Source organism: Ranitomeya imitator, chromosome 4 (assembly GCF_032444005.1).
Source record: "Ranitomeya imitator isolate aRanImi1 chromosome 4, aRanImi1.pri, whole genome shotgun sequence".
Classification (NCBI taxonomy): Eukaryota; Metazoa; Chordata; class Amphibia; order Anura; family Dendrobatidae; genus Ranitomeya; species Ranitomeya imitator.
This window is the reverse complement of record NC_091285.1, coordinates 269,112,099-269,137,087: the sequence shown is the minus strand read 5'-3', so window position 1 is coordinate 269,137,087 and position 24,989 is coordinate 269,112,099. Positions and strand designations below refer to the sequence as shown.

At 44.2% G+C, this 24,989-nt stretch overlaps 1 protein-coding gene across 1 annotated transcript in view; it reads left to right on the top strand.

Annotated features, from left to right (window-relative positions):
- The first annotated feature begins 13,626 nt into the window (after positions 1-13,626).
- TPH2 (tryptophan hydroxylase 2) overlaps positions 13,627-24,989 on the top strand; it is a 742,941-nt gene continuing 731,578 nt past the window's right edge. Inside the window, exon 1 of the mRNA XM_069764593.1 lies at positions 13,627-13,813. Within this exon, the coding sequence (XP_069620694.1) occupies positions 13,715-13,813 (99 nt within the window). The 5' untranslated portion in view covers positions 13,627-13,714. The remainder of the gene's footprint in view (positions 13,814-24,989) is intronic.

The following is a 24,989-nucleotide window of genomic DNA, read 5'->3' as shown; positions in this document are numbered from 1 at the left end:
TTCTCTACTCTGCTCTGTCTCCCTCCTACCGCGGCCGGCGGTCGACTTCCGGTCTATTTCCCCTGCGTCCTGGCGACACACCGGTGTCCTCTCCGCCTGATTGATTATGGTCTCCATATATACGTGAGTGTTTTACCACATGACCCACTTCCCCTGACGAAGCCGCTGCGGCGGCGATACGCGTGGGGTCTTGTCCTCACACCCCCTCTTCTTCTTTTTTGATCTTGCCGGGTATGTGTGATATGTGGACCTTTGGAGCGATTTATAGCCCAGCAGCATGTTGCTCCCGGCTATATCGTCTTAGACACAGCTGAGTATCTCTGGCGTTATGCTGTCTGGTTTTTTGCTTCATAGGAGTTTTACCTCTCTATTTTGACTTTTTTCTTCCACATTTACATCACACAGTGGGCATCATTTGGATCTTCAGAGTAGTTTAGGTCCACTAGGGATATTTAGTTACCAGTTGGGTATGCAATGATTGTATGCATTTATACATTTCCCTGGTTTATGGTCATGATCATTACCCCACTGTAATGTATTTTACCACATGTCCAGCTATGCATGATATCTCATACATATATGTTTATTTGCTATAGATACTTTATTGTGTTATGGGGGTGTTTTGTACACACTTGTTGTGAGTTTTAAGTGTTTTTAGATCATGTTGTGGTGATTCAATAAACGTGTTTATTTTTTCTACATTTTGGGGTTGTGCGAGCCTGTTTTAGTCCATTCTTTCTGTCTTTTTTTCTGTTTTTTTCTGGTTTTTTTCTGGTTATAGTTGTTATTGGACTTGGCCCTGCACCCCCTCTATACTGATATATACAGCTGGAGTGCACCCTCTAATTTGCATATTAAACTAGAAGAAGAGGGGACGGGAAGAAAAACATTAACAAAGAAGACCCAGGAAAACATACTCAGAAGGGAGGTAAGAACATTTCTAAAACAATCCACAGCGAGGAGATTGGAACAAAACAAAATCCTCTAAACTGCATGCTCGCAAATGCCAGAAGCCTGACAAACAAGATGGAAGAACTAGAAGCAGAAATATCTACAGGTAACTTTGACATAGTGGGAATAACTGAGACATGGTTAGATGAAAGCTATGACTGGGCAGTTAACTTACAGGGTTACAGTCTGTTTAGAAAGGATCGTAAAAATCGGAGAGGAGGAGGGGTTTGTCTCTATGTAAAGTCTTGTCTAAAGTCCACTTTAAGGGAGGATATTAGCGAAGGGAATGAGGATGTCTAGTTCATATGGGTCGAAATTCATGGAGGGAAAAATGGTAACAAAATTCTCATTGGGGTCTGTTACAAACCCCCAAATATAACAGAAATCATGGAAAGTCTACTTCTAAAGCAGATAGATGAAGCTGCAACCCATAATGAGGTCCTGGTTATGGGGGACTTTAACTACCCGGATATTAACTGGGTAACAGAAACCTGTGAAACCCATAAAGGCAACAGGTTTCTGCTAATAATTTTTCTTGGTTATCTTTCACAATTGGTGCAGAATCCAACCAGAGGAGCAGCACTTTTAGACCTAATACTATCTAATAGACCTGACAGAATAACAAATCTGCAGGTGGTCGGGCATCTAGGAAATAGCGACCACAATATTGTACAGTTTCACCTGTCTTTCACTAGGGGGACTTGTCAGTGAGTCACAAAAACAATGAACTTTAGGAAGGCAAAGTTTGACCAGCTTAGAGATGCCCTTAATCTGGTAGACTGGGACAATATCCTCAGAAATAAGAATACAGATATTAAATGGAAAATGTTTAAGAACATCCTAAATAGGCACTGTAAGCGGTTTATACCTTGTGGGAATAAAAGGACTAGAAATAGGAAAAACCCAATGTGGCTAAACAAAGAAGTAAAACAGGCAATTAACAGTAAAAAGAAAGCATTTGCACTACTAAAGCAGGATGGCACCATTGAAGCTCTAAAAAACTATAGGGAGAAAAATACTTTATCTAAAAAACTAATTAAAGCTGCCAAAAAGGAAACAGAGAAGCACATTGCTAAGGAGAGTAAAACTAATCCCAAACTGTTCTTCAACTATATCAATAGTAAAAGAATAAAAACTCAAAATGTAGGTCCCTTAAAATATAGTGAGGAAAGAATGGTTGTAGATGACGAGGAAAAAGCTAACATATTAAACACCTTCTTCTCCACGGTATTCACGGCGGAATGAATGAAATGCTAGGTGAAATCCCAAGAAACAATGAAAACCCTATATTAAGGGTCACCAATCTAACGCAAGAAGAGGTGTGAAACCGGCTAAATAAGATCAAAATAGATAAATCTCCGGGTCCGGATGGCATACACCCACGAGTACTAAGAGAACTAAGTAATGTAATAGATAAACCATTATTTCTTATTTTTAGGGACTCTATAGCGACGGGGTCTGTTCCGCAGGACTGGCGCATAGCAAATATGGTGCCAATATTCAAAAAGGGCTCTAAAAGTGAACCTGGAAATTATAGGCCAGTAAGTCTAACCTCTATTGTTGGTAAAATATTTGAAGGGTTTCTGAGGGATGTTATTCTGGATTATCTCAATGAGAATAACTGTTTAACTGGATATCAGCATGGGTTCATGAGAAATCGCTCCTGTCAAACCAATCTAATCAGTTTTTATGAAGAGGTAAGCTATAGGCTGGACAACGGTGAGTCATTGGACGTGGTATATCTCGATTTTTCCAAAGCGTTTGATACCGTGCCGCACGAGAGGTTGGTACACAAAATGAGAATGCTTGGTCTGGGGGAAAATGTGTGTAAATGGGTTAGTAACTGGCTTAGTGATAGTAAGCAGAGGGTGGTTATAAATGGTATAGTCTCTAACTGGGTCGCTGTGACCAGTGGGGTACCGCAGGGGTCGGTATTGGGACCTGTTCTCTTCAACATATTCATTAACCCCTTCATGACCCAGCCTATTTTGACCTTAAAGACCTTGCCATTTTTGGTAATAACTCGGGAACGCTTCAACGGATCCTAGCGATTCTGAGATTGTTTTCTCGTGACATATTGGGCTTCATGTTAGTGGTAAATTTAGGTCAATAAATTCTGTGTTTATTTGTGATAAAAACGGAAATTTGGCGAAAATTTTGAAAATTTTGTAATTTTCACATTTTGAATTTTTATTTTGTTAAACCAGAGAGTTATGTGACACAAAATAGTTAATAAATAACATTTCTCACATGTATACTTTACATCAGCACAATTTTTGAAACAAAATTTTTTTTTGCTAGGAAGTTATAAGGGTTAAAATTTGACCAGCGATTTCTAATTTTTACAACGAAATTTACAAAACCATTTTTTTTAGGGACCACCTCACATTTGAAGTCAGTTTGAGGGGTCTATATGGCTGAAAATACCCAAAAGTGACACCATTCTAAAAACTGCACCCCTCAAGGTGCACAAAACCACATTCAAGAAGTTTATTAACCCTTCAGGTGCTTCACAGCAGCAGAAGCAACATGGAAGGAAAAAATGAACATTTAACTTTTTAGTCACAAAAATGATCTTTGAGCAACAATTTTTTTATTTTCCCAATGGTAAAAGGAGAAACTGAACCACGAAAGTTGTTGTCCAATTTGTTCTGAGTACGCTGACACCTCATATGTGGGGGTAAATCACTGTTTGGGCGCACGGCAGGGCTTGGAAGGGAAGGAGCGCCATTTGACTTTTTGAATGAAAAATTGGCTGCACTCTTTAGCGGACACCATGTCACATTTGGAGAGCCCCCGTGTGCCTAAAAATTGGAGCTCCCCCACAAGTGACCCCATTTTGGAAACTAGACGCCCCAAGGAACTTATCTAGATGCATAGTGAGCACTTTAAACCCCCAGGTGCTTCACAAATTGATCTGTAAAAATGATAAAGTACTTTTTTTCACAAAAAAATTCTTTTAGCCTCAATTTTTTCATTTTCACATGGGCAACAGGATAAAATGGATCCTAAAATTTGTTGGGCAATTTCTCCTGAGTACACCGATACCTCACATGTGAGGGTAAACCACTGTTTGGGCACATGGTAAGGCTCGGGAGGGAAGGAGCGCCATTTGACTTTTTGAATGAAAAATTATCTCCATCGTTAGCGGACACCATGTCGCGTTTGGAGAGACCCTGTGTGCCTAAACATTGGAGCTCCCCCACAAGTGACCCCATTTTGGAAACTGGACCCCCCAAGGAACTTAACTAGATGCCTAGTGAGCACTTTAAACCCTCAGGTGCTTCACAAATTGATCCGTAAAAATGAAAAAGTACTTTTTTTTTCACAAAAAATTTCTTTTCGCCTCAATTTTTTCATTTTCACATGGGCAATAGGATTAAATAGATCCTAAAATTTGTTGGGCAATTTCTCCCGAGTACGCCGATACCTCATATGTGGGGGTAAACCACTGTTTGGGCACACGGCAGGGCTCTGAAGGGAAGGCGCGCCTTTTGACTTTTTGAATGGAAAATTAGCTCCAATTGTTAGCGGACACCATGTTGCGTTTGGAGAGCCCCTGTGTGCCTATGCATTGGAGCTCCCCCACAAATGACCCCATTTTGGAAACTAGACCCCTCAAGGCACTTATCTAGATACATACTGAGCACTTTAAACCCCCAGGTGCTTCACAGAAGTTTATAACGCAGAGCCATGAAAATAAAAAATAATTTTTCTTTCCTCAAAAATGATTTTTTAGCCTGGAATTTCCTATTTTACCAACGGTAATAGGAGAAATTGGACCACAAATTTTCTTGTCCAGTTTGTTCTGAGTACGCAGATACCCCATATGTGGGGGTAAACCACTGTTTGGGCGCACGGCAGGTCTCAGAAGGGAAGACAACGCCATTTGGCTTTTTAAATGGAAAATTAGCTCCAATCATTAGCGGACACCATGTCGCGTTTGGAGAGCCCCTGTGTGCCTAAACATTGGAGATCCCCCACAAATGACCCCATTTTGGAAACTAGACCCCCAAAGGAACTAATCTAGACGTGTGGTGAGCACTTTGAACCCTCAAGTGCTTCACAGAAGTTTATAACGCAGAGCCATGAAAATAAAAAATAAAAATTTATTTTCTCAAAAATGATTTTTTAGCCCGCAATTTTTTATTTTCCCAAGGGTAACAGGAGAAATTTGACCCCAAAAGTTGTTGTCCAGTTTCTCCTGAGTACGCTGATACCCCATGTGTGGGGGTAAATCAGTGTGTGGGCACATGCCGGGGCTCGGAAGTGAAGTAGTGACGTTTTGAAATGCAGACTTTGATGGAATGCTCTGCGGGCGTCACGTTGCGTTTGCAGAGCCCCTGATGTGGCTGAACAGTAGAAACCCCCCACAAGTGACCCCATTTTGGAAACTAGACCCCGAAAGGAACTTATCTAGATGTGAGGTGAGCACTTTGAACCCCCAAGTGTTTCATAGACGTTTATAACACAGAGCAGTGAAAATAATAAATACGTTTTCTTTCCTCAAAAATAATTTTTTAGCCCAGAATTTTTAAATTTTCCCAAGGGTAACAGGAGAAATTTGACCCCAATATTTGTTGTCCAGTTTCTCCTGAGTACAGTGATATCCCATATGTGGGGGTAAACTACTGTTTGGGCACATGCTGGGGCTCGGAAGTGAAGTAGTGACGTTTTGAAATGCAGACTTTGATGAAATGCTCTGCGGGCGTCACGTTGCGTTTGCAGAGCCCCTGGTGTGCCTAAACAGTAGAAACCCCCCACAAGTGACCCCATTTTGTAAACTAGACCCCCCAAGGAACTTATCTAGATATGTGGTGAGCATTTTGAACCCCCAAATGCTTCACAGACGTTTACAACGCAGAGCCGTGAAAATAAAAAATCATTTTTCTTTCCTCAGAAATGATGTTTTAGCAAGCAATTTTTTATTTTATCAAGGGTAACAGGAGAAATTGGACCACAGTAATTGTTGTGCAGTTTGTCCTGAGTATGCTGGTACCCCATATGTGGGGGTAAACCACTGTTTGGGCACACGTCGGGGCTCGGAATTGAGGGAGCACCATTTGACTTTTTGAATACAAGATTGGCTGGAATCAATGGTGGCGCCATGTTGCGTTTGGAGACCCCCTGATGTGCCTAAACAGTGGAAACCCCTCAATTCTAACTCCAACACACACCTAACCCTTATCCCAACTGTAGCCGTAACGCTAATCACAACCCTAACCCCAACACACCCCTAACCCTAACCACAACCCTAATTCCAACCCAACCCTAACCCTAAGGCTATGTGCCCACGTTGCGGATTCGTGTGAGATTTTTCAGCATCATTTTTGAAAAATCTGCGGGTAAATGGCACTGCGTTTTACCTGCGGATTTACCGCGGATTGCCAGTGTTTTTTGTGCGGATTTCACCTGCGGATTCCTATTGAGGAACAGGTGTAAAACGCTGCGGAATCCGCACAAAGAATTGACATGCTGCGGAAAATACAACGCAGCGTTTCCGCGCGGTATTTTCCGCACCATGGGCACAGCGGATTTGGTTTTCCATATGTTTACATGGTACTGTAAACCTGATGGAACTCTGCTGCGGATCCACAGTGGCCAATCCGCTGCGGATCCGCAGCCAAATCCGCACCGTGTGCACATAGCCTAATTCTAAAGGTATGTGCACACACTGCGGAAAACGCTGCGGATCCGCAGCAGTTTCCCATGAGTTTACAGTTCAATGTAAACCTATGGGAAACAAAAATCGCTGTACACATGCTTCGGAAAAACTGCACGGAAACGCAGGGGTTTACATTCCGCAGCATGTCACTTCTTTCTGTGGATTCCGCAGCGGTTTTACAACTGCTCCAATAGAAAATCGCAGTTGTAAAACCGCAGTGAAATGCGCAGAAAAACCGCGGTAAATCCGCGATAAATCCACAGCGGTTTAGCACTGCGGATTTATGAAATCCGCTGTGGAAAAATCCGCAGAGGACCAGAATACGTGTGCACATTCCTATCCCTAACCCTACCCCTACCCCTAACCCTAACCCTAACCCTAGTTCTAACTCCAACCTTAGTGGGGAAAAAAAAAAATTATTTTATTATTGTGCCTACCTATGGGGGTGACAAAGGGGGGGGGGGGGTCATTTACTGTTTTTTTTTTTAATTTTGATCACTGTGAGGTTTTTTCACAGTGATCAAAATTCACTCTGGAACGAATCTGCCGGCCGGCAGAATCGGCGGGCGCACTGCGCATGCGCCCGCCATTTTGGAAGATGGCGGCGCCCAGGAAAGAAGACGGACGGACCCCGGGAGGCTCGGTAAGTATAAGGGGGAGGAGATCAGGGCACGGGGGGGGGGGGGCGTCGGAGCACGGGGAGGAGGGATTGGAGCATGGGGGGGTGGATCGGTGTGCGGGCGGGTGGATCGCAGTGCGGGGGGGTGGATCGGTGTGCTGGGGGGTGGATCGCAGTGTGGGGGGGTGGATTGGAGTGCAGGGGGGTGGATTGGAGCACGGGGGTGGGATTGGAGCACGGGCGGAGCGGACAGGAGGACGGGGGAGCGGAGCACAGGACGGAGGGGAGCGGACCACAGATCGGAGGGCTGGGGGGGCGATCGGTGGTGTGGGGTGGGGGCACATAAGTGTTTCCAGCCATGACCGATGATATTGCAGCATCGGCCATGGCTGGATTGTAATATTTCACCAGTTTTTTAGGTGAAATATTACAAATCGCTCTGATTGGCAGTTTCACTTTCAACAGCCAATCAGAGCGATCGTAGCCACGGGGGGGTGAAGCCACCCCCCCTGGGCTAAAGTACAACTCCTCCTGTCCCTGCACGCCGGGTGAAATTACAGTTAACCCTTTCACCCGGCCTGCAGGAACGCGATTCTGCCATGACGCATACGCTGCGTCATGGGTCGGAATGGCACCGACTTTCATGACGCAGCGTATGCGTCAAAGGTCGGGAAGGGGTTAATGATCTGGTAGAAGGTTTACACAGTAAAATATCGATATTTGCAGATGATACAAAACTATGTAAAGCAGTTAATACAAGAGAAGATAGTATTCTGCTACAGATGGATCTGGATAGGTTGGAAACTTGGGCTGAAAGGTGGCAGATGAGGTTTAACAATGATAAATGTAAGGTTATACACATGGGAAGAAGGAATCAATATCACCATTACACACTGAACGGGAAACCACTGGGTAAATCTGACAGGGAGAAGGACTTGGGGATCCTAGTTAATGATAAACTTACCTGGAGCAGCCAGTGCCAGGCAGCAGCTGCCAAGGCAAACAGGATCATGGGGTGCATTAAAAGAGGTCTGGATACACATGATGAGAGCATTATACTGCCTCTGTACAAATCCCTAGTTAGACCGCACATGGAGTACTGTGTCCAGTTTTGGGCACCGGTGCTCAGGAAGGATATAATGGAACTAGAGAGAGTGCAAAGGAGGGCAACAAAATTAATAAAGGGGACGGGAGAACTACAATACCTAGATAGATTAGCGAAATTAGGATTATTTAGTCTAGAAAAAAGACGACTGAGGGGCGATCTAATAACCATGTATAAGTATATAAGGGGACAATACAAATATCTCGCTGAGGATTTGTTTATACCAAGGAAGGTGACGGGCACAAGGGGGCATTCTTTGCGTCTGGAGGAGAGAAGGTTTTTCCACCAACATAGAAGAGGATTCTTTACTGTTAGGGCAGTGAGAATCTGGAATTGCTTGCCTGAGGAGGTGATGATGGCGAACTCAGTCGAGGGGTTCAAGAGAGGCCTGGATGTCTTCCTGGAGCAGAACAATATTGTATCATACAATTATTAGGTTCTGTAGAAGGACGTAAATCTGGGGATTTATTATGATGGAATATAGGCTGAACTGGATGGACAAATGTCTTTTTTCGGCCTTACTAACTATGTTATGTTACTATGTTATCCTGCCCCCCACCATATTACCACACATAATCCCGCCCTCCCACTACATTACCACACACAATCCCGCCCTCCCACCACATCACCACACACAATCCCGCCACCCACCACATTACCTCACATAATCCCGCCCCCCACCATATTACCACACATAATCCCGCCCCACCACATTACCACACATAATCCCGCCCCCCACCACATCACACATAATCCCGGCCCCCCACCACATTACCACCCACAAACCCGCCTCCCACCCCATCACCACACACAATCCCGCCCCCCACCCCATCACCACACACAATCCCGCCCCCCCACCCCATCACCACACACAATCCCGCCCCCCCACCCCATCACCACACACAATCCCGCCCCCCCCACCCCATCACCACACACAATCCCGCCCCCCCACCCCATCACCACACACAATCCCGCCCCCCCACCCCATCACCACACACAATCCCGCCCCCCCCACCCCATCACCACACACAATCCCGCCCCCCACCACATCACCACACACAATATCACCACATACAATTACACCCCCTCACCCCATCACCACATACAATTGCGCCCCCCCACCCCATCACCACATACAATCCCGCCCCCCACCATATTACCACACATAATCCCGTCCCCACACATTATATTGTACCTGGTAGAAGTCAAGGAAAGATCTTTGAAAATGACGAAAATGACTCTACATTTAATTGTGTTTACAGAGAAATTTTAGCTTAATTTATGTTTCGTTATGAAATTTGTTTAGATGCTGGAATGAATAAAACACGCACATCTTACTGAATCCAGTTTGTTTTTGATTTTACACTGTGAATAAAATGTATTATTAGTATTATTAAGATTTTTAATGATTATTATTGTTATTAACTTCATTTTAAGTTCATTTACCACCTACGTAAGCGCTATTGAATGTTGTCATTATTTACTTTAGTTTAATCACCAGCAGCGTTAATTAGATAGCAATGAGCGTGCCGAGCGTTAGCTGGCTGGAAACAGCTAGTGTACTCATATTGCTCTTCACTGAGCCTGGCAGAGTGTTAGCATGGCAAGCAACAACAGTGCTCTATTTAAAGAGCAGAAGATGCGTGAACAACTCAGAAACTCACACAGGCGAAGATAGGAGTTGTGGACACCAAAGCCATGCGTAGATTGACCCATCCAGAGGTATGTGTGAACCTTATGAATACATCGTCTGCCTGCCACGTACAGGAATTACACCCTCATAAGATAGATGATTGTGGATGCCCTAAAATATTGTGCAACGTGGCACGGGGCGGTAGTTATGGGCGAGACACTCATCTGTCACATCTCTGAAGACTATTTCAGAAATTAATTGGCACCAAATTTGCAACCTATATAAATTAAGGGTCAATGCTACCTAAAATATGGCAGTGTCTGACTATTTGACTAAAAACAAAAGCATGAAAATATATTCTCTTCCTGAATACCAGCAATACAGAAGTAATTTGCACATTGTGCTGGGTTCTGATATACCGGCATCTAATATCCAGTCTGTGGTAGACTAAGGAAATCTTAATGAAAGAGTAGTGAATCGTCTCTGTGTCAATGTTATCATTCATCTTTTAATATCTTGAGATATTTAGTCACAAGAAATAGATAAAGACCTGTCCTCTCTTACACATCTAATTTCCGGGACTTCAGGATATTAGTTTACAACATGCTGATATTCGTCAGTACACTGGAACTGGGTCATAGCTCAGGCCTGTGTTCAGCATGATATTGCTATCATCACGGTAACTTTTTTGGCTGCATTAGTGTATATATTGCATTAAGAAACAAGGCTATGACTAGCATCTCCAAAGTCATTCTGCTTACTGATATTCAGCAGTAATTCACTTCTTACCTTTGCTGTTGCAAAATAATCTACTGTGGTCTGTATAGAATATGTGGAGTCTGAGTGTAGAGTCTGAGCTGTCAATGGTCAATGGAAGCATGTACCTCCAATTGGAAGCATGCACTTACACCATATGGACAAAAGTATTGGGGAACAGGTCTTAATCATTGAATTCAGGTTTTTCACTCTAAGCCATTGCCACTTTATGGAATAGCCGCTAGCCATGCAGCCTGCCTTTACTACAATTTGTGAAAATATGGATCGTGCTAAAGAGATCGCTAAATTCGAGGCTGATACTCTAATAGGATAACAGGATATCACAGTTGTCAGTTTATCACATTTCTTCCCTCTTATCTACTATATAATTGTCTAAGGGTCACTTCCGTCCTTCTGTCTGTCTTTCTGTCTGTCATGGATATTCGTTGGTCAAGGCCTCTGTCTGTCATGGAATCCAAGTCGCTGATTGGTCGCGGCAAAACAGCCATGACCAATCAGGAACGGACACAGTCCAGAAGAAAATGGCCGCTCCTTCCTCCCCGCAGTCACTGCCCGGCGCCCGCATACTCCCCTCCAGTCACCGCTCACATAGGGTTAAGGCCGGCGGTAACGGACCGCGTTATGCCGCGGGTAACTCACTCCGTTACCGCCGCTATTAACCCTGTGTAACCAAGTTTTTACTATTGATGCTGCCTATGCAGCGTCAATAGTAAAAACATCTAATGTTAAAAATAATTAAAAAAATAAAAAATCATTATATACTCACCTTCCGCCGCCTTTCCCGCTCCTTGCGACACTCCGGTGACCGCTCCATGCAACCGGCAGGTTCCAGTGGCAATGATGGTATGCGACAAGGACCTGCCATGACGTCATGGTCATGTGACCGCGACGTCATCACAGGTCCTGCGAGAGAAGGACCTCCCATGATGTCACGGTCATGTGACCGCGACGTCATCACACCCTGCCGCGCAGTGTCAGAACTAAAAGGGGCCCTCGGATTGGAAGGTGAGTATGTTTATTTTTTATTTTTTTTAACCTGTGACATACGTGACTGGGCAATATACTATGTGGCTGGGCAATATACTACGTAGCTGGGCAATATACTATGTGGTTCTGTGCTGTATACTACGTAACTGGTCAATATACTATGTGGCTCTGTGCTGTATACTACATCGCTGTGTAATATACTACGTGGCTATGTAGTATACTACGTGGCTGGGCAATATACTACGTCACAGGGCAATATACTACGTGGCTGGCCAATATACTAAGTCACTGTGCAATATACTACGTAACTGGGCAACATACTACGTAACTGGGTAATATACTATGTGGCTGGTCAATATACTACGTGGTTGGGCAATATACTACGTGACTGGGCAATATACTACGTGACTGGGTAATATACTATGTGGCTGGTCAATATACTACGTGACTGGGCAATATACTACGTGGCTGGGCAATATACTACGTGACTGGGCAATATACAACGTGACTGGCCAATATACTACGTGGCTGGGCAATATACTATGTGGGCTGTGCAATATACTACGTGGGCTGTGCAATATACTATGTTGCTGGGCAATATACTACGTGGGCTGTGCAATATACTACGTAGCTGGGCAATATACTATGTGGCTGGGCAATATACTACGTGGCTGGGCAATATACTACGTGGACATGTATATTTTAGAATACCCGATGCGTTAGAATCGGGCCACCATCTAGCATAATATAACCAGTTGGACTCCATTGTGCAAATTGTAAAGTTTGAAGAGTGATGGGTAAGTACCTTGGGTCATTTTTCAAGGATTGGTCTGTGCCCTTTAGCTAATCTTAATGTTTCAGCATACAAGACATTTTAGACAATCATGTGTCCAACTTTTTGGGAACAGTTGGGGGAAAGCCCTTTTGTGCTTCAGCAGGACTGTGTCCCAGTACCTAACCTGACCAGTTCCTATGATCTGACCTGAACCCAATCAAACACTGTTGGGATTAGCTAGGAAGGACATTGATGGCCAGATGCTCTTTTCTAGCATCAGTGTTTGATTTAACAAATGTTCTTCTGGATGACTGAGTGAAAATTTCCAGAGACACACTCAAAATCTTGTAAAATGCCTTCCCAGGGGATTGGAAGCTGTTATAGCTACGAAGGGGGAACCAACTCCATATTAACGCCTATGGATTTAGAATTGGATGTCATAATAGCTAGAGTAGTTACCTCCTATTGTTGGGTTTAACTTTTATTTTTTTGGTGGGGGGTGATGAAGCCTTTAAAAATCCGGACCATTGACTGTAACCTCAAAAACCCCTTGAGGCCACGTGCACACGTTTAGTATTTTGTGAGTTTTCTACCTCAGTATTTGTAAGCCAAAACTAGGAGGGGGCGAGAAATACAGAAGTGGTGATGGGTTTCTATTATACTTTTCCTCTGACTTGACTGTGATGATGTAAAAGTTTTGTATATGCTGTATTAGTGGATAGATAACATAATACACTCTATATCAATACAGCAGCAATCTCTTTTGCATTCCAAACCTAAAATTGTATCCCAAACAGTCGTAGAAGGGGTTAATGCGTAGCAGAGAGGCTTTCTCCTGCATGCCGTAACCTAGTCATTTCCAGGCCAGGCCTATCCTAATTTTTGAAGAGACCTCTGTCCTCTTCATCCTGCTCCTAGCATGTGCAGCTGAAGCCAGCATGCATGATGTGTTCTCCTAGGAGAATGCCGAGCTCTTTATTGATATAATGAGAAGGAGGGTTTCCAGCAAAAATGCTTGGGGCCGAAAGAAGAATAATAGCTGCAATCTTGTGCGTCGATCAATCAGCTGATTTGCTGAGGTTCTCATATAAATATAAAGAGCAGGGCTACAGAAGAAGCTGAAGAAGTCTGTACAAGACCCAAGGAAGCCAAGGCTGACCACTGCGCCATCTGCTGCTCACTAGGACTAACTGCAAGTCAAAATGCAACCTGCAATGATGATGTTCTCCTCCAAATATTGGGCCAGGAGGGGAATGTCTCTGGATTCTGCTATGTCCACTGATTTCTTAAGCAACTCAGTAGTAAGTACAAACTAAATAATTTGAATGTGTAATTTTCGACTTGAATTACATTTTTTACATTAGATTTGATTTTCCAGTTCCACAAAGTATTTTTCCTGTAGAACATGGCTTCGAATTTTGCTCATTCTTAAACGGTTACTTATTTGTGGCTTTGCGCCCAAGTCCGTCCTGTCCACTCACCAAGGTATTTATCAACAGCAATATCCCATTAGTTGTAAACAGGAGCACAATGCTGGACTCATTGTGCGGAGGAACAAAAGTACGGCAAAACTTTGATGAATGACTTTTCCCTTTGCCACCACTTGTAGTCTCAGAGATGTATTACTGCGCTCACTTGGGTCTGCTAGGTGCTGAGTCTACACATCAATCTTGATAATGAATACACCAGCACCACATGCCCTTCCATGAATGAAGCCTGCTGCGATTTCAGCCAATAAAACAATATTTCTCTTCCCACCGTTCTCATTAGGACGCTTGATTTACCGTTAGTTTACAAATATCAAATTCTGCATTAATGTGAAATTCCAGGGCTGTGATTACTTTTATTGACAGGCAATGTGATTAATGTAGAATCGGCTTCATTCTTTCATTGTTAGCGTCATTTGCATTAGTTCTCCATTATCTATCGATCCGTCTGTCTACACATGATTCATTTTTCAAGTCGTCCTGAAGATATGTAAATACAGGAACATTCAGATATATTAGTAGGGCTTATATTTATTGCACTTTATACACTACATTGACACTTTTGTGGCTTTCTGCACATAAATTCTGGCCCCTGACAGCCCTATAACTTATTATCAGGACATTGTGTATCTGGCTGTTTGAAAAGAAACAGATTCAGGAAATATTTATTGATGACGTTCTTTTCAATCCAATTACTAATACATCTAATGATACTAGTAATGCTAGGTTTATGCTATGGTTGGCATGTACTGCCAGCTAGCTAACCCATAGAATGGCATTATTTAGATGTATGCCAAACACTGCCCTCTTAGCATATGTTTGGGAGTTAGTGTTTTTATATCTTTAGCTCATTCGCACCAAAAACAATTTTCACTTAGGCTGCCGTCACACTAGCAGTATTTGTTCAGTATTTTCCATCAGTATTTGTAAGCCAAAACCAGGAGTGGAACAATTAGAGGAAAAGTATAATAGAAACATATGCACCACTTCTGCATTTATCACCCACTCCTGGTTTTGGCTTGCAAATACTGATGTAAAATACTGACCAAATACTGCTAGTGTGACCGCAGCCTTAAACTGTTAATACAAATATGTAAAATAAAATCTCAACATATACTGTCGATTATCATTAAATTCACATGGTATAAGAACATAACATAAGTTAGGAACATCATGGTAATTAAAACATGTGGTCCCCTCATTAGTTTTGTTTTCCCAATTGGGAGTGAGGTGTACTGTCCAAACAACGTGAAACTCAACAGTTTTTTTCACCATGTTCACTAAATGTTAAAACTGACCTGCCACTATGATTTTCCAGGTCATTGCGAGTTCATAGACACCAAACATGTCTAGGTTCTTTTTTATTTAAGTAGTGAAGAAAAATTCCAAAATATGTTAAAAGAAACAAAAAAAAATGGCAATTTCCGAGACCTGTTGTGTCTCCATTTTTCATGATCTGCAGCTGGGTGAGGGCTTATTTTTTGCACTCCAAGCTGACATTTTTATTGATACCATTGTGGTGTTGATTCAATCTTTTGATTGTTCGTTATTGCAATATAGCAGCGAAAATCCTGGAGATTTTAAATTTTTTCTTGTTACGCCGTTTAGTGATCGGGTTAATTTTTTTTTATATTGATAGATTGGACGATTCTGAATGCGGCGATAACAAATTTGTCTATATTTGATTTTTTTTATTGTTTATTTGGTTTATTTTGAAAGGGGCGAAAAGGGGGTGATTTGAACTTTTATATATTTTTTTATTTTTTTAATATTTTTAAAAACTTTTTTTTACTCTATGAATGCTTCAATAGTCTCCATGGGAGACTAATAGCTGCAGTACTTTGAACTGCTCTGCTACATACAGGCAACGATCAGATTGCCTGTGTGTAGCAGAAATGCTCATTTGCTATGAGACCTCTGGTTGTCATGCCGACCCATCGGTGACTTGTGATAGTGTGACGGGGTCACAGATGGGCGGGATTTGCGACGCGCTTAACTCCGGTAAGTGTGAGTTAAATACCGCTGTCGGAGATTGACAGCAGCATTTAACTAGTTAACATCCGCGGGTGGATCGCGATTCCACCCACGGCTATTGTGGGCACATGTTAGCTGTACCGATCAGCTGTCATGTGCCCAGAATGCCGGTGAAGTACCGCAGCCTGAACTAAAAAGGGGGAGTCTGACGTGGGTTATGCACAACATTGGAAAAGGGTTAAAGGAGACATTTGAAGAGCCACATGTGAATGGCGCCGCAGTGCGCATGATCGACCACAGCTCCATTTACATGATACTCTTTAGAGCTCCAGTTCTCGGATTTATGGGAGTCCCAGCGATTGGACACCCAGCAATTGGAAAGTTCTCAGGATAGGGAATTACTTGGGATAATCCATTTAAATGGGTTTTCCAATTTTGTTTTATTTTCCCATAGGAGTATGGAATATAATAAACCAGTATTGACCTTCCCAAAGTCCAATTTTGCCTCTCCGACAGCAAGACAGGATAAGCGGTACTGTGCAGTGTATACATACAGGATAGGATGAGTGGCACTGTGCAATGTATATATACAGGACAGGAGGAGTGGTGCTGTGCATTTGGCAAATATTAATTTTGGTAATCCTAACTGACCTAGAACTGGAAAGGTTTATTCTGATTTAATGTCAGAAATTGAGAAAAAATGAATATGTGTCCATTTACTTAGTGTATATAAACGTCTGTTTTCAACTATATATATATATATATATATATATATATATATATATACATACTCGAGTAAAAGCAGAGATTTCCAGCCCATTTTTTTGGGTTGAAAGTGCCCCTCTCGGCTTATACTCTAGTCATTGTCCCAGAGGGTCGGCGGGGAGGGAGAGCGGCGACTGTCACATACTCACCTGTTCCTGGCGCGGTCCCTGCATCTCCGATGGCCTTCGAGCGCCGGCAGCTCTTCCTGTGTTCAGCGGTCACGTGGTACCGCTCATTAAAGTAATGAATATGGACACAACTCCACTCCCATAGGGGTGGAGCTCATATTCATTACTTTAATGAGCGGTACCAGTGACCGCTGAACACCGGAACAAGCTGCCGGCTCCAAGACCATCTGTCAGTGAGAAGCAGGGACCACGCCGGGAGCAGGTGAGTATAACGAGGGAGGTTGAGCATAGTGAGCAAGTGAGTACCCTCACTTGTATTCCCTTCCTTTGAGGTCCATGCTGTCAGACTCTAAATCCCCTTCTCCATGTGAGTTGCGGTGGTGTATCGTCCTCCCGACCCCTCTCATCAGTTCCTGGATCACTTTGCCACCTGGCTTCCACACTTTCTCTCCTGTGACACCCCCACCCTCATCATGGGTGATTTCAACATCCCCATTGCTTCTCCCATCTCCCCATCTGCTTCTCACCTTTTATCTCTAACCTCCTCTTTCAGCCTCCCGCAGCATACTAACTCTCCAACGCATGAAGATGGAAACTCCCTCGACTTGGTCTTCTCCCGACTTTGCTCAGTGGATGATTTCACAAACTCCCCTCTCCCGCTCTCTGACCACAACCTTCTTTCATTCTCTTATCAAGAACTGCCATCCCGCTCAGGTCACCCCCACTTTCCACACTTATAGAGACATACAGGCCATTAACACCCAGAAACTTATGAAGAACTTGCAGTCCTCATTGGCTCCAATCTCCTCCATCTCATGTCCTGATTCTGCTCTGGAACATTACAATGAAACCCTGCAAAGTACCCTGGATGAAGCTGCACCTCCTACACATAGAACAACTCGGCACAGACGGCGACAACCGTGGCACATGCTGCAAACACATTTCCTGCAGCGGTGCTCCAGGTGCGCCGAACGTCTGTGAAGAAAATCTACCCGAAGATTTCATCCATTATAAGTTCATGCTAAAAACATACAACTCTGCCCTTCACCTCTCCAAACAAACCTATTTCAACACCCTCATCACCTCGCTGTCCAATAACCCTAAAAGTCTCTTTGACACTTCTAGTCCCTACTCAACCCAAGAGTGCGGGCCCCAACCAGATCTCCAAGCTGACGATCTGGCCAATTACTTCAAAGAAAAAATTGACCACATTTGACAGGAAATGATCTCCCAATCCCTTCATACCATGCACTGTCCTCCCTCCCCCACTGCATCTAGTTCACTCTCTGACTTTGAACCAGTTACAGAAGAAGTAATCAGGCTCCTTGCATCTTCTCACCCAACCACTTGCACCAGTGACCCCATTCCGTCACATCTCCTCCAGTCCCTTTCCTCGGCTATCACCTCTCACCTAACCAAAATATTCAACTTTTCTCTCACTTCTGGTATTTTTCCCTCCTCATTTAAGCATGCCATCATACATCCATTACTTAAAAAACCATCCCTCGATCAAAATTGTGCCGCTAATTATAGACCTGTCTCTAATCTTCCCTTCATCTCTAAACTCCTCGAACGCCTGGTCCACTCCTGTCTTACCCGCTATCTCTCAGATAATGCTCTTCTCGACCCTCTTCAATCTGGTTTCCTCTCTTTACACTCTGAAACTGCTCTCACTAAAGTTTCTAATGACCTACTAATAGCTAAATCTAATGGTCACTACTCCATGCTAATTCTCTTGGATCTCTCCGCCGCAGCATTCGACACTGTGGATCATCAGCTCCTCCTCACTATGCTCAACTCCATTGGCCTCAAGGACACTGTTCTCTCCTGGTTCTCCTCCTATCTCTCTGACCGATCATTCACTGTATCCTTTGCTGGTTCCTCCTCCTCTCACCGTACCCTTACTATAGGGGTTCCTCAAGCATCATTCCTAGGCCCCCTCCTCTTCTCTTTGTTTGTCCAATAGGGGCGGTATACAATCAGTAGATTTGGTTTCCAGTACCATCTCTATGCTGACGACACCCAATTATACACTACTTCTCCTGATATCACGCCGACCTTTTTAGAAAACAGTGATTGTCTTACCGCTATCTCTAACATCATGTTCTACTAACCTACCTTTGCCTGACATTGCCATCTCCGTGTGTGGTTCCACCATTACTCCCAAGCAACATGCCCGCTGCCTTGGGGTCATCCTTGATTCCGAGCTTTCATTCACCCCCCACATACGATCACTGGCTCGCTCTTTTTATCTGCATCTCAAAAACATTTCTAGAATTCGCCCTTTTCTTACTTTCGACTCTGCAAAAACTCTTACTGTTTCACTTTTTCATTCTTGTCTGGACTATTCTAACTCTCTACTAATCGGCCTCCCTCTTACCAAACTCTCCCCGCTCCAATCTGTCCTGAATGCTGCTGCCAGGATCATATTCCTCACCAACCGTTACACCAATGCCTCTACCTTGTGCCAGTCATTACACTGGCTACCCATCCACTCCAGAATCCAGCACAAAACTACTACCCTCATCCACAAAGCTCTCCATGGCTCAGCACCACCCTACATCTCCTCTCTTGTTCTCAGTCTACCACCCTACCCCTGGCCTCTCCCGTCTCCAAGACTTTACACGTGCTGCGTCGATTCTTTGGAATGCACTACCCAGGTTAATACAATTAATCCCCAATCCCTACAGTTTTAAGCGTGCCCTACAAAATCATTTGTTCAGATTGGCCTACCGCCTCAACGCATTAACCTAACTATCCCTGTGTGGCCCATTCAAAAAAAAACAAAAAACTTAAATCATAATCAAGTTCCTCGCATCATGTTTTCATACACCTTATACAGTTAATAGCCCTTTGTGTCTGTACTGCTACGTACTTAGGCAGTGAACTGGTTCATGCAGCTTTACATGAACACCCGAGCCTTACACTATGGCTGGTGTGAATAACTAAAGCAATTGTTACCATCCACCTCTCGTGTCTCCCCTTTTCCTCATAGTTTGTAAGCTTGTGAGCAGGGCCCTCATTCCTCTTGGTATCTTTTTTGAACTGTGATTTCTGTTATGCTGTAATGTCTTGTCTATACAAGTCCCCTCTATATTTTGTAAAGCGCTGCGGAATATGTTGGCGCTGTCTAAATAAAATTATTGTTATTATTATAGTGATATTCACCTGTCCCCATTCCACCGCCGGGCGCCGCTCCGTCATTGCGCGCCCTCTGCCTGAACGTCTCAGCCAGAGGACCTGGAAGACAGAGTGGCGCCCGACGGTGAAACGGGGACAGGTGAATATCGCAAGTGCCAGGGGCCTGAGCGACGAGAGGTGAGTATGCCATTTTTTTTTTAATCGCAGCAACAGGATATGGGGCATATTACTCTATGGAGCATCTTATGGGGCCATAATCAACCTTTATGCCGCATTTTATAGGGAAAATGTTTCTATGGAGCATCTTATGGGGCCATTATTAACCTTTATGCAGCATTATATCGGGCATATTTTAATATGGAGAATCTTATGGGCTCTATCATAAACTTTATGGAGCATTATATGGGGCGTATTTTGTATGGAGCATCTTATGGGGCCCATCATGAACTGTATGGAGGATTATATGGGGCTCCTGATTCAATATGGATATTCAAAAACACTTAACCTACTGATGTCTCAATTAATTTTACTTTTCTTGGTATCTATTTTTATTTTTGAAATTTACCAGTAGCTGCTGCAATTCTCACCCTAGGCTTTCACTTGAGTCATTAAGTTTTCCCAGTTTTCTGTGGCAAAACTAAGTGTCTCGGCTTATACTTGGGTCGGCTTATACTCGAGTATATAAGGTGTATATATATCACTTTCCCTGGGGCTGTGATGTTGTAACGTGATGCCCGGCACCAATCAGCACTGACATCAATGTCTTTCCATTGGAACAAATTGAACATGAAGAGGAAGTCCGGGATGCACTTCTTGATCTTGGACTTCCTCTTCATATTCAGTTTGTCCAAAGGTGGAGACAGTGACACCAGCGCTGATTGGCGCCGGGCATCACGTGTCACAACACCACATCACAGCTCCAGGGAGAGCGAGTACCGACACCGCGGTAATTGCGTCGACATGGGAGTATAGGCTTTATTATTTTATCAAGGGAGAATAGAATACACCGCACTCTCTACATATGTATAATTCAAAAATGAAAGTGAAAATTTATTATGAACATTAAACATGAGATTCCATACGTGGAAAGTGACCAGAGGTTAAACTGACGTTTCGACTCTTCCTGAGTCTTAATCATATGCAGCACGCCAACACAGCCTGCACAGCCAGCCAGACCCTGCTATTGGGGACATATACCTTAAGGGATTTTTCTCTACTCTCAATTTACCGTATATACTCGAGTATAAGCCGAGATTTTCAGCCCATTTTTTGGGGCTGAAAGTCCCCCTCTCGGCTTATACTCGAGTCATACCCGGGGGTCGGCAGGGGAGGGGGAGCGGGGGCTGTCTAATAATACTCGCCTACTGCTGGCGCGGTCCCTGCAGTCCCTGCTTCTTCCAGCGCTGCAGATTCTTCCTGTACTAAGCGGTCACATGGTACCGCTCATTACAGTAATGAATATGCGGCTCCACCTCCCATAGAGGTGGAGCTGCATATTCATTACTGTAATGAGCGGTAACTGTGACCGCTCAATATAGGAAGAAGATGCAGCGCTGGAAGAAGCAGGGACTGCACAGCACCAGCAGTAGGTGAGTATATGGGGAGGGGAGCGCAGCGCTGCGTGATATTTACCGCTCCTCGTTCCGGTGCGGCTCCGTCTTCATCGTCATCTGGCTGTGATGCTCAGGTCAGAGGGCGCAGTGACGTAGTGCACCTGGAACGCCCACCAGGGCCGTGGGGTACTCGGTACCTGGTCCAGTACTTAAAGGGATGTGTCACGGCAGCGGTGACCCGATCTGTGGCCCTGGGCGCCCATGTTAAGGGAAAAGTCTTTAAAGGGGATTGAATAAAGTAATAAAAGTTTGTGACGCCATCTGTGGTACTCGGTTAGGGGCGACCGACACTGCTTAAAGGGGTCCGCTGGGGTGATGTTATGGCAGCTGGGATGGTATGGCTTCCCACAGGTGAAGCTGGGTCTCCAGGGCTCCCGGTGTAGTAGGGACAGATGGTAGGTGGTATAGAAAGAAACAGAGGATACGGGGCTGCAGTCTCTTTACCGATTAATTCAGGCAGCCACAGTCCAGGGTACCGGATCAGAAGTACAGGTACGGTCCAGCTAGCTTGGAAGTGAATCTGGACTCCCCTTTACCAGGCAAGGTTGGAAGCCTTCTTACAAGATCCGTGGTGCAGTCACTTGCTGCCTTAGGCCTCACACAAGGTCCTCACGTTTCTTCTCTGTCCCCCTTGTTGGTAGGATACTACCTGTGCGACAGGTAGCTCGAGCCTTTTTACAGGATCTCTATCACGACCCGGGCTCTATTCGCTACTGTGTCCTCAGGTGTCAATGGTGGACAGGTAACTTGCAATCTGCTGTCCTGCCAGTTTCTGCAATGGGGCATAGAGTTACCCCCACAACCTCGGTCTTCCTGCTACTGGTATCTGCACTCAGCGTGGAGGAAGCCCAGTCGCAGCTTCTCTGTTGTGAATTCTGTGGCTGAGTTCACTTCTGTGGTCACAAGTGGTATTGCAGTCTCTGGGCTTCCTCCCTCAGGTGTTTTGGTGAGCTCGTTGGCTGCCTTGCTATTTAGCTCCACCTGAGTCTGTCTTCCTTGCTCCTTGTCAATGTTCCAGTGTTGGATCTGAGCTACTGCATCTTTCCTTGGGCCTGCTGCTCTGCTAGATAAGTGCTTCTAGTTTGTTTTCTGTTTTTTTCTGTCCAGCTTGCTATTGTCTTTTGCTGGAAGCTCTGAGAAGCAGAGGGGTGCACCGCCGTGCTGTTAGTTCGGCACGGTGGGTCTTTTTGCCCCTTTGCGTGGTTTTCGTTTTAGGGTTTTTTGTAGACTGCATAGTTCTCTTTGCTATCCTCGCTCTGTCTAGAATATCGGGCCTCACTTTGCTGAATCTATTTCATTCCTACGTTTGTCTTTTCATCTTGCTAACAGTCATTATATGTGGGGGGCTGCCTATTCCTTTGGGGTATTTCTCTGAGGTAAGTCAGGCTTGTATTTCTATCTTCAGGCTAGTCAGCTCCTCAGGCAGTGCCGAGTTGCATAGGTAGTTGTTAGGCGCAATCCACTGCTGCTTATAGTTGTGTGAGGATAGATTAGGTACTGCAGTCTACAGAGATTCCACGTCTCAGAGCTCGTCCTATTGTTTTTGGTTATTGCCAGATCTCTGTATGTGCGCTGATTACTGCACGCTGTGTTGCCTGATTGCCAGCCATAACAGTACAAGGAGCCACACCAATGATTCCCAATAGAGGGAAAAAAGAAATCCTGACATCATTTTTTTTTCTTAGCTCTGTCTTCAGTCTTTTTTTTCCCCTAGACATTAGAGTGCTTCAGGACACAGCTGTGGACATGGATATTCAGGCTCTGTGCTCCTCAATGGATAATCTCGTTGTAAATGTACAAAAGATTCAAGATACTATTGATCAGAAATCGATGCTAGAACCAAGAATTCCGATTCCTGATTTGTTTTTTGGTGACAGAACTAAGTTCCTGAGCTTCAGAAATAATTGTAAGCTATTTTTGGCCTTGAAACCTCATTCTTCTGGTAATCCTATTCAACAGGTTTTGATTATTATTTCTTTTTTGCGCGGCGACCCACAGGACTGGGCGTTTTCTCTTGCACCAGGAGATTCTGCATTGAGTGATGTTGATGCATTTTTCCTGGCGCTCGGATTGCTTTACGATGAGCCTAATTCAGTGGATCAGGCTGAGAAAAATCTGCTGGCTTTATGCCAGGGTCAGGATGATGTAGAAGTATATTGTCAGAAATTTAGGAAATGGTCAGTACTCACTCTGTGGAATGAATCTGCACTAGCGGCTTTGTTCAGAAAAGGTCTCTCTGAAGCTCTTAAGGATGTAATGGTGGGATTTCCTATGCCTGCTGGTTTGAATGAGTCTATGTCCTTGGCCATTCAGATCGGTCGTCGCTTGCGCGAGCGTAAATCTGTGCACCATCTGGCGGTACTGCCTGAGAGTAAACCTGAGCCTATGCAGTGCGACAGGACTATGACTAAAGTAGAACGGCAAGAACACAGACGTCTGAACAGACTGTGTTTCTATTGTGGTGATTCTACTCATGCTATTTCTAATTGTCCTAAACGCACTAGGCGGTTCGATAGCTCTGCCGTTATTGGTACTGTACAGTCCAAATTCCTTTTGTCCATTACCTTAATGTGCTCTTTGTCATCGTATTCTGTCATGGCGTTTGTGGATTCAGGCGCTGCCCTGAATCTGATGGATTTGGATTATGCTAAACGTTGTGGATTTTTCTTGGAGCCTTTGCGGTGTCCTATTCCGTTGAGAGGAATTGATGCTACACCTTTGGCCAAGAATAAGCCTCAGTACTGGGCCCAGCTGACCATGTGCATGGCTCCTGCACATCAGGAAGTTATTCGCTTTCTGGTACTGCATAATTTGCATGATGTGGTCGTGTTGGGGTTGCCATGGCTACAAACCCATAATCCAGTATTGGATTGGAACTCTATGTCGGTAACCAGCTGGGGTTGTCAGGGAGTACATGGTGATGTTCCATTTTTGTCTATTTCGTCATCCATTCCTTCTGACATCCCAGAGTTCTTGTCGGACTTTCAGGATGCATTTGAAGAGTCCAAGTCTGATGCCCTACCTCCGCATAGGAATTGTGATTGTGCTATCGATTTGATTCCTGGTAGTAAATTCCCTAAGGGTCGTTTATTTAATTTGTCCGTACCTGAACACACCGCTATGCGCAGTTATGTGAAGGAATCCCTGGAGAAGGGACATATTCGCCCATCGTCGTCACCATTGGGAGCAGGGTTCTTTTTTGTAGCCAAGAAGGATGGTTCGCTAAGACCGTGTATTGATTACCGCCTTCTTAATAAGATCACTGTTAAGTTTCAGTATCCCTTGCCATTGATTTCTGACTTGTTTGCTCGGATTAAGGGGGCTAGTTGGTTTACTAAGATTGATCTTCGTGGTGCGTATAATCTGGTG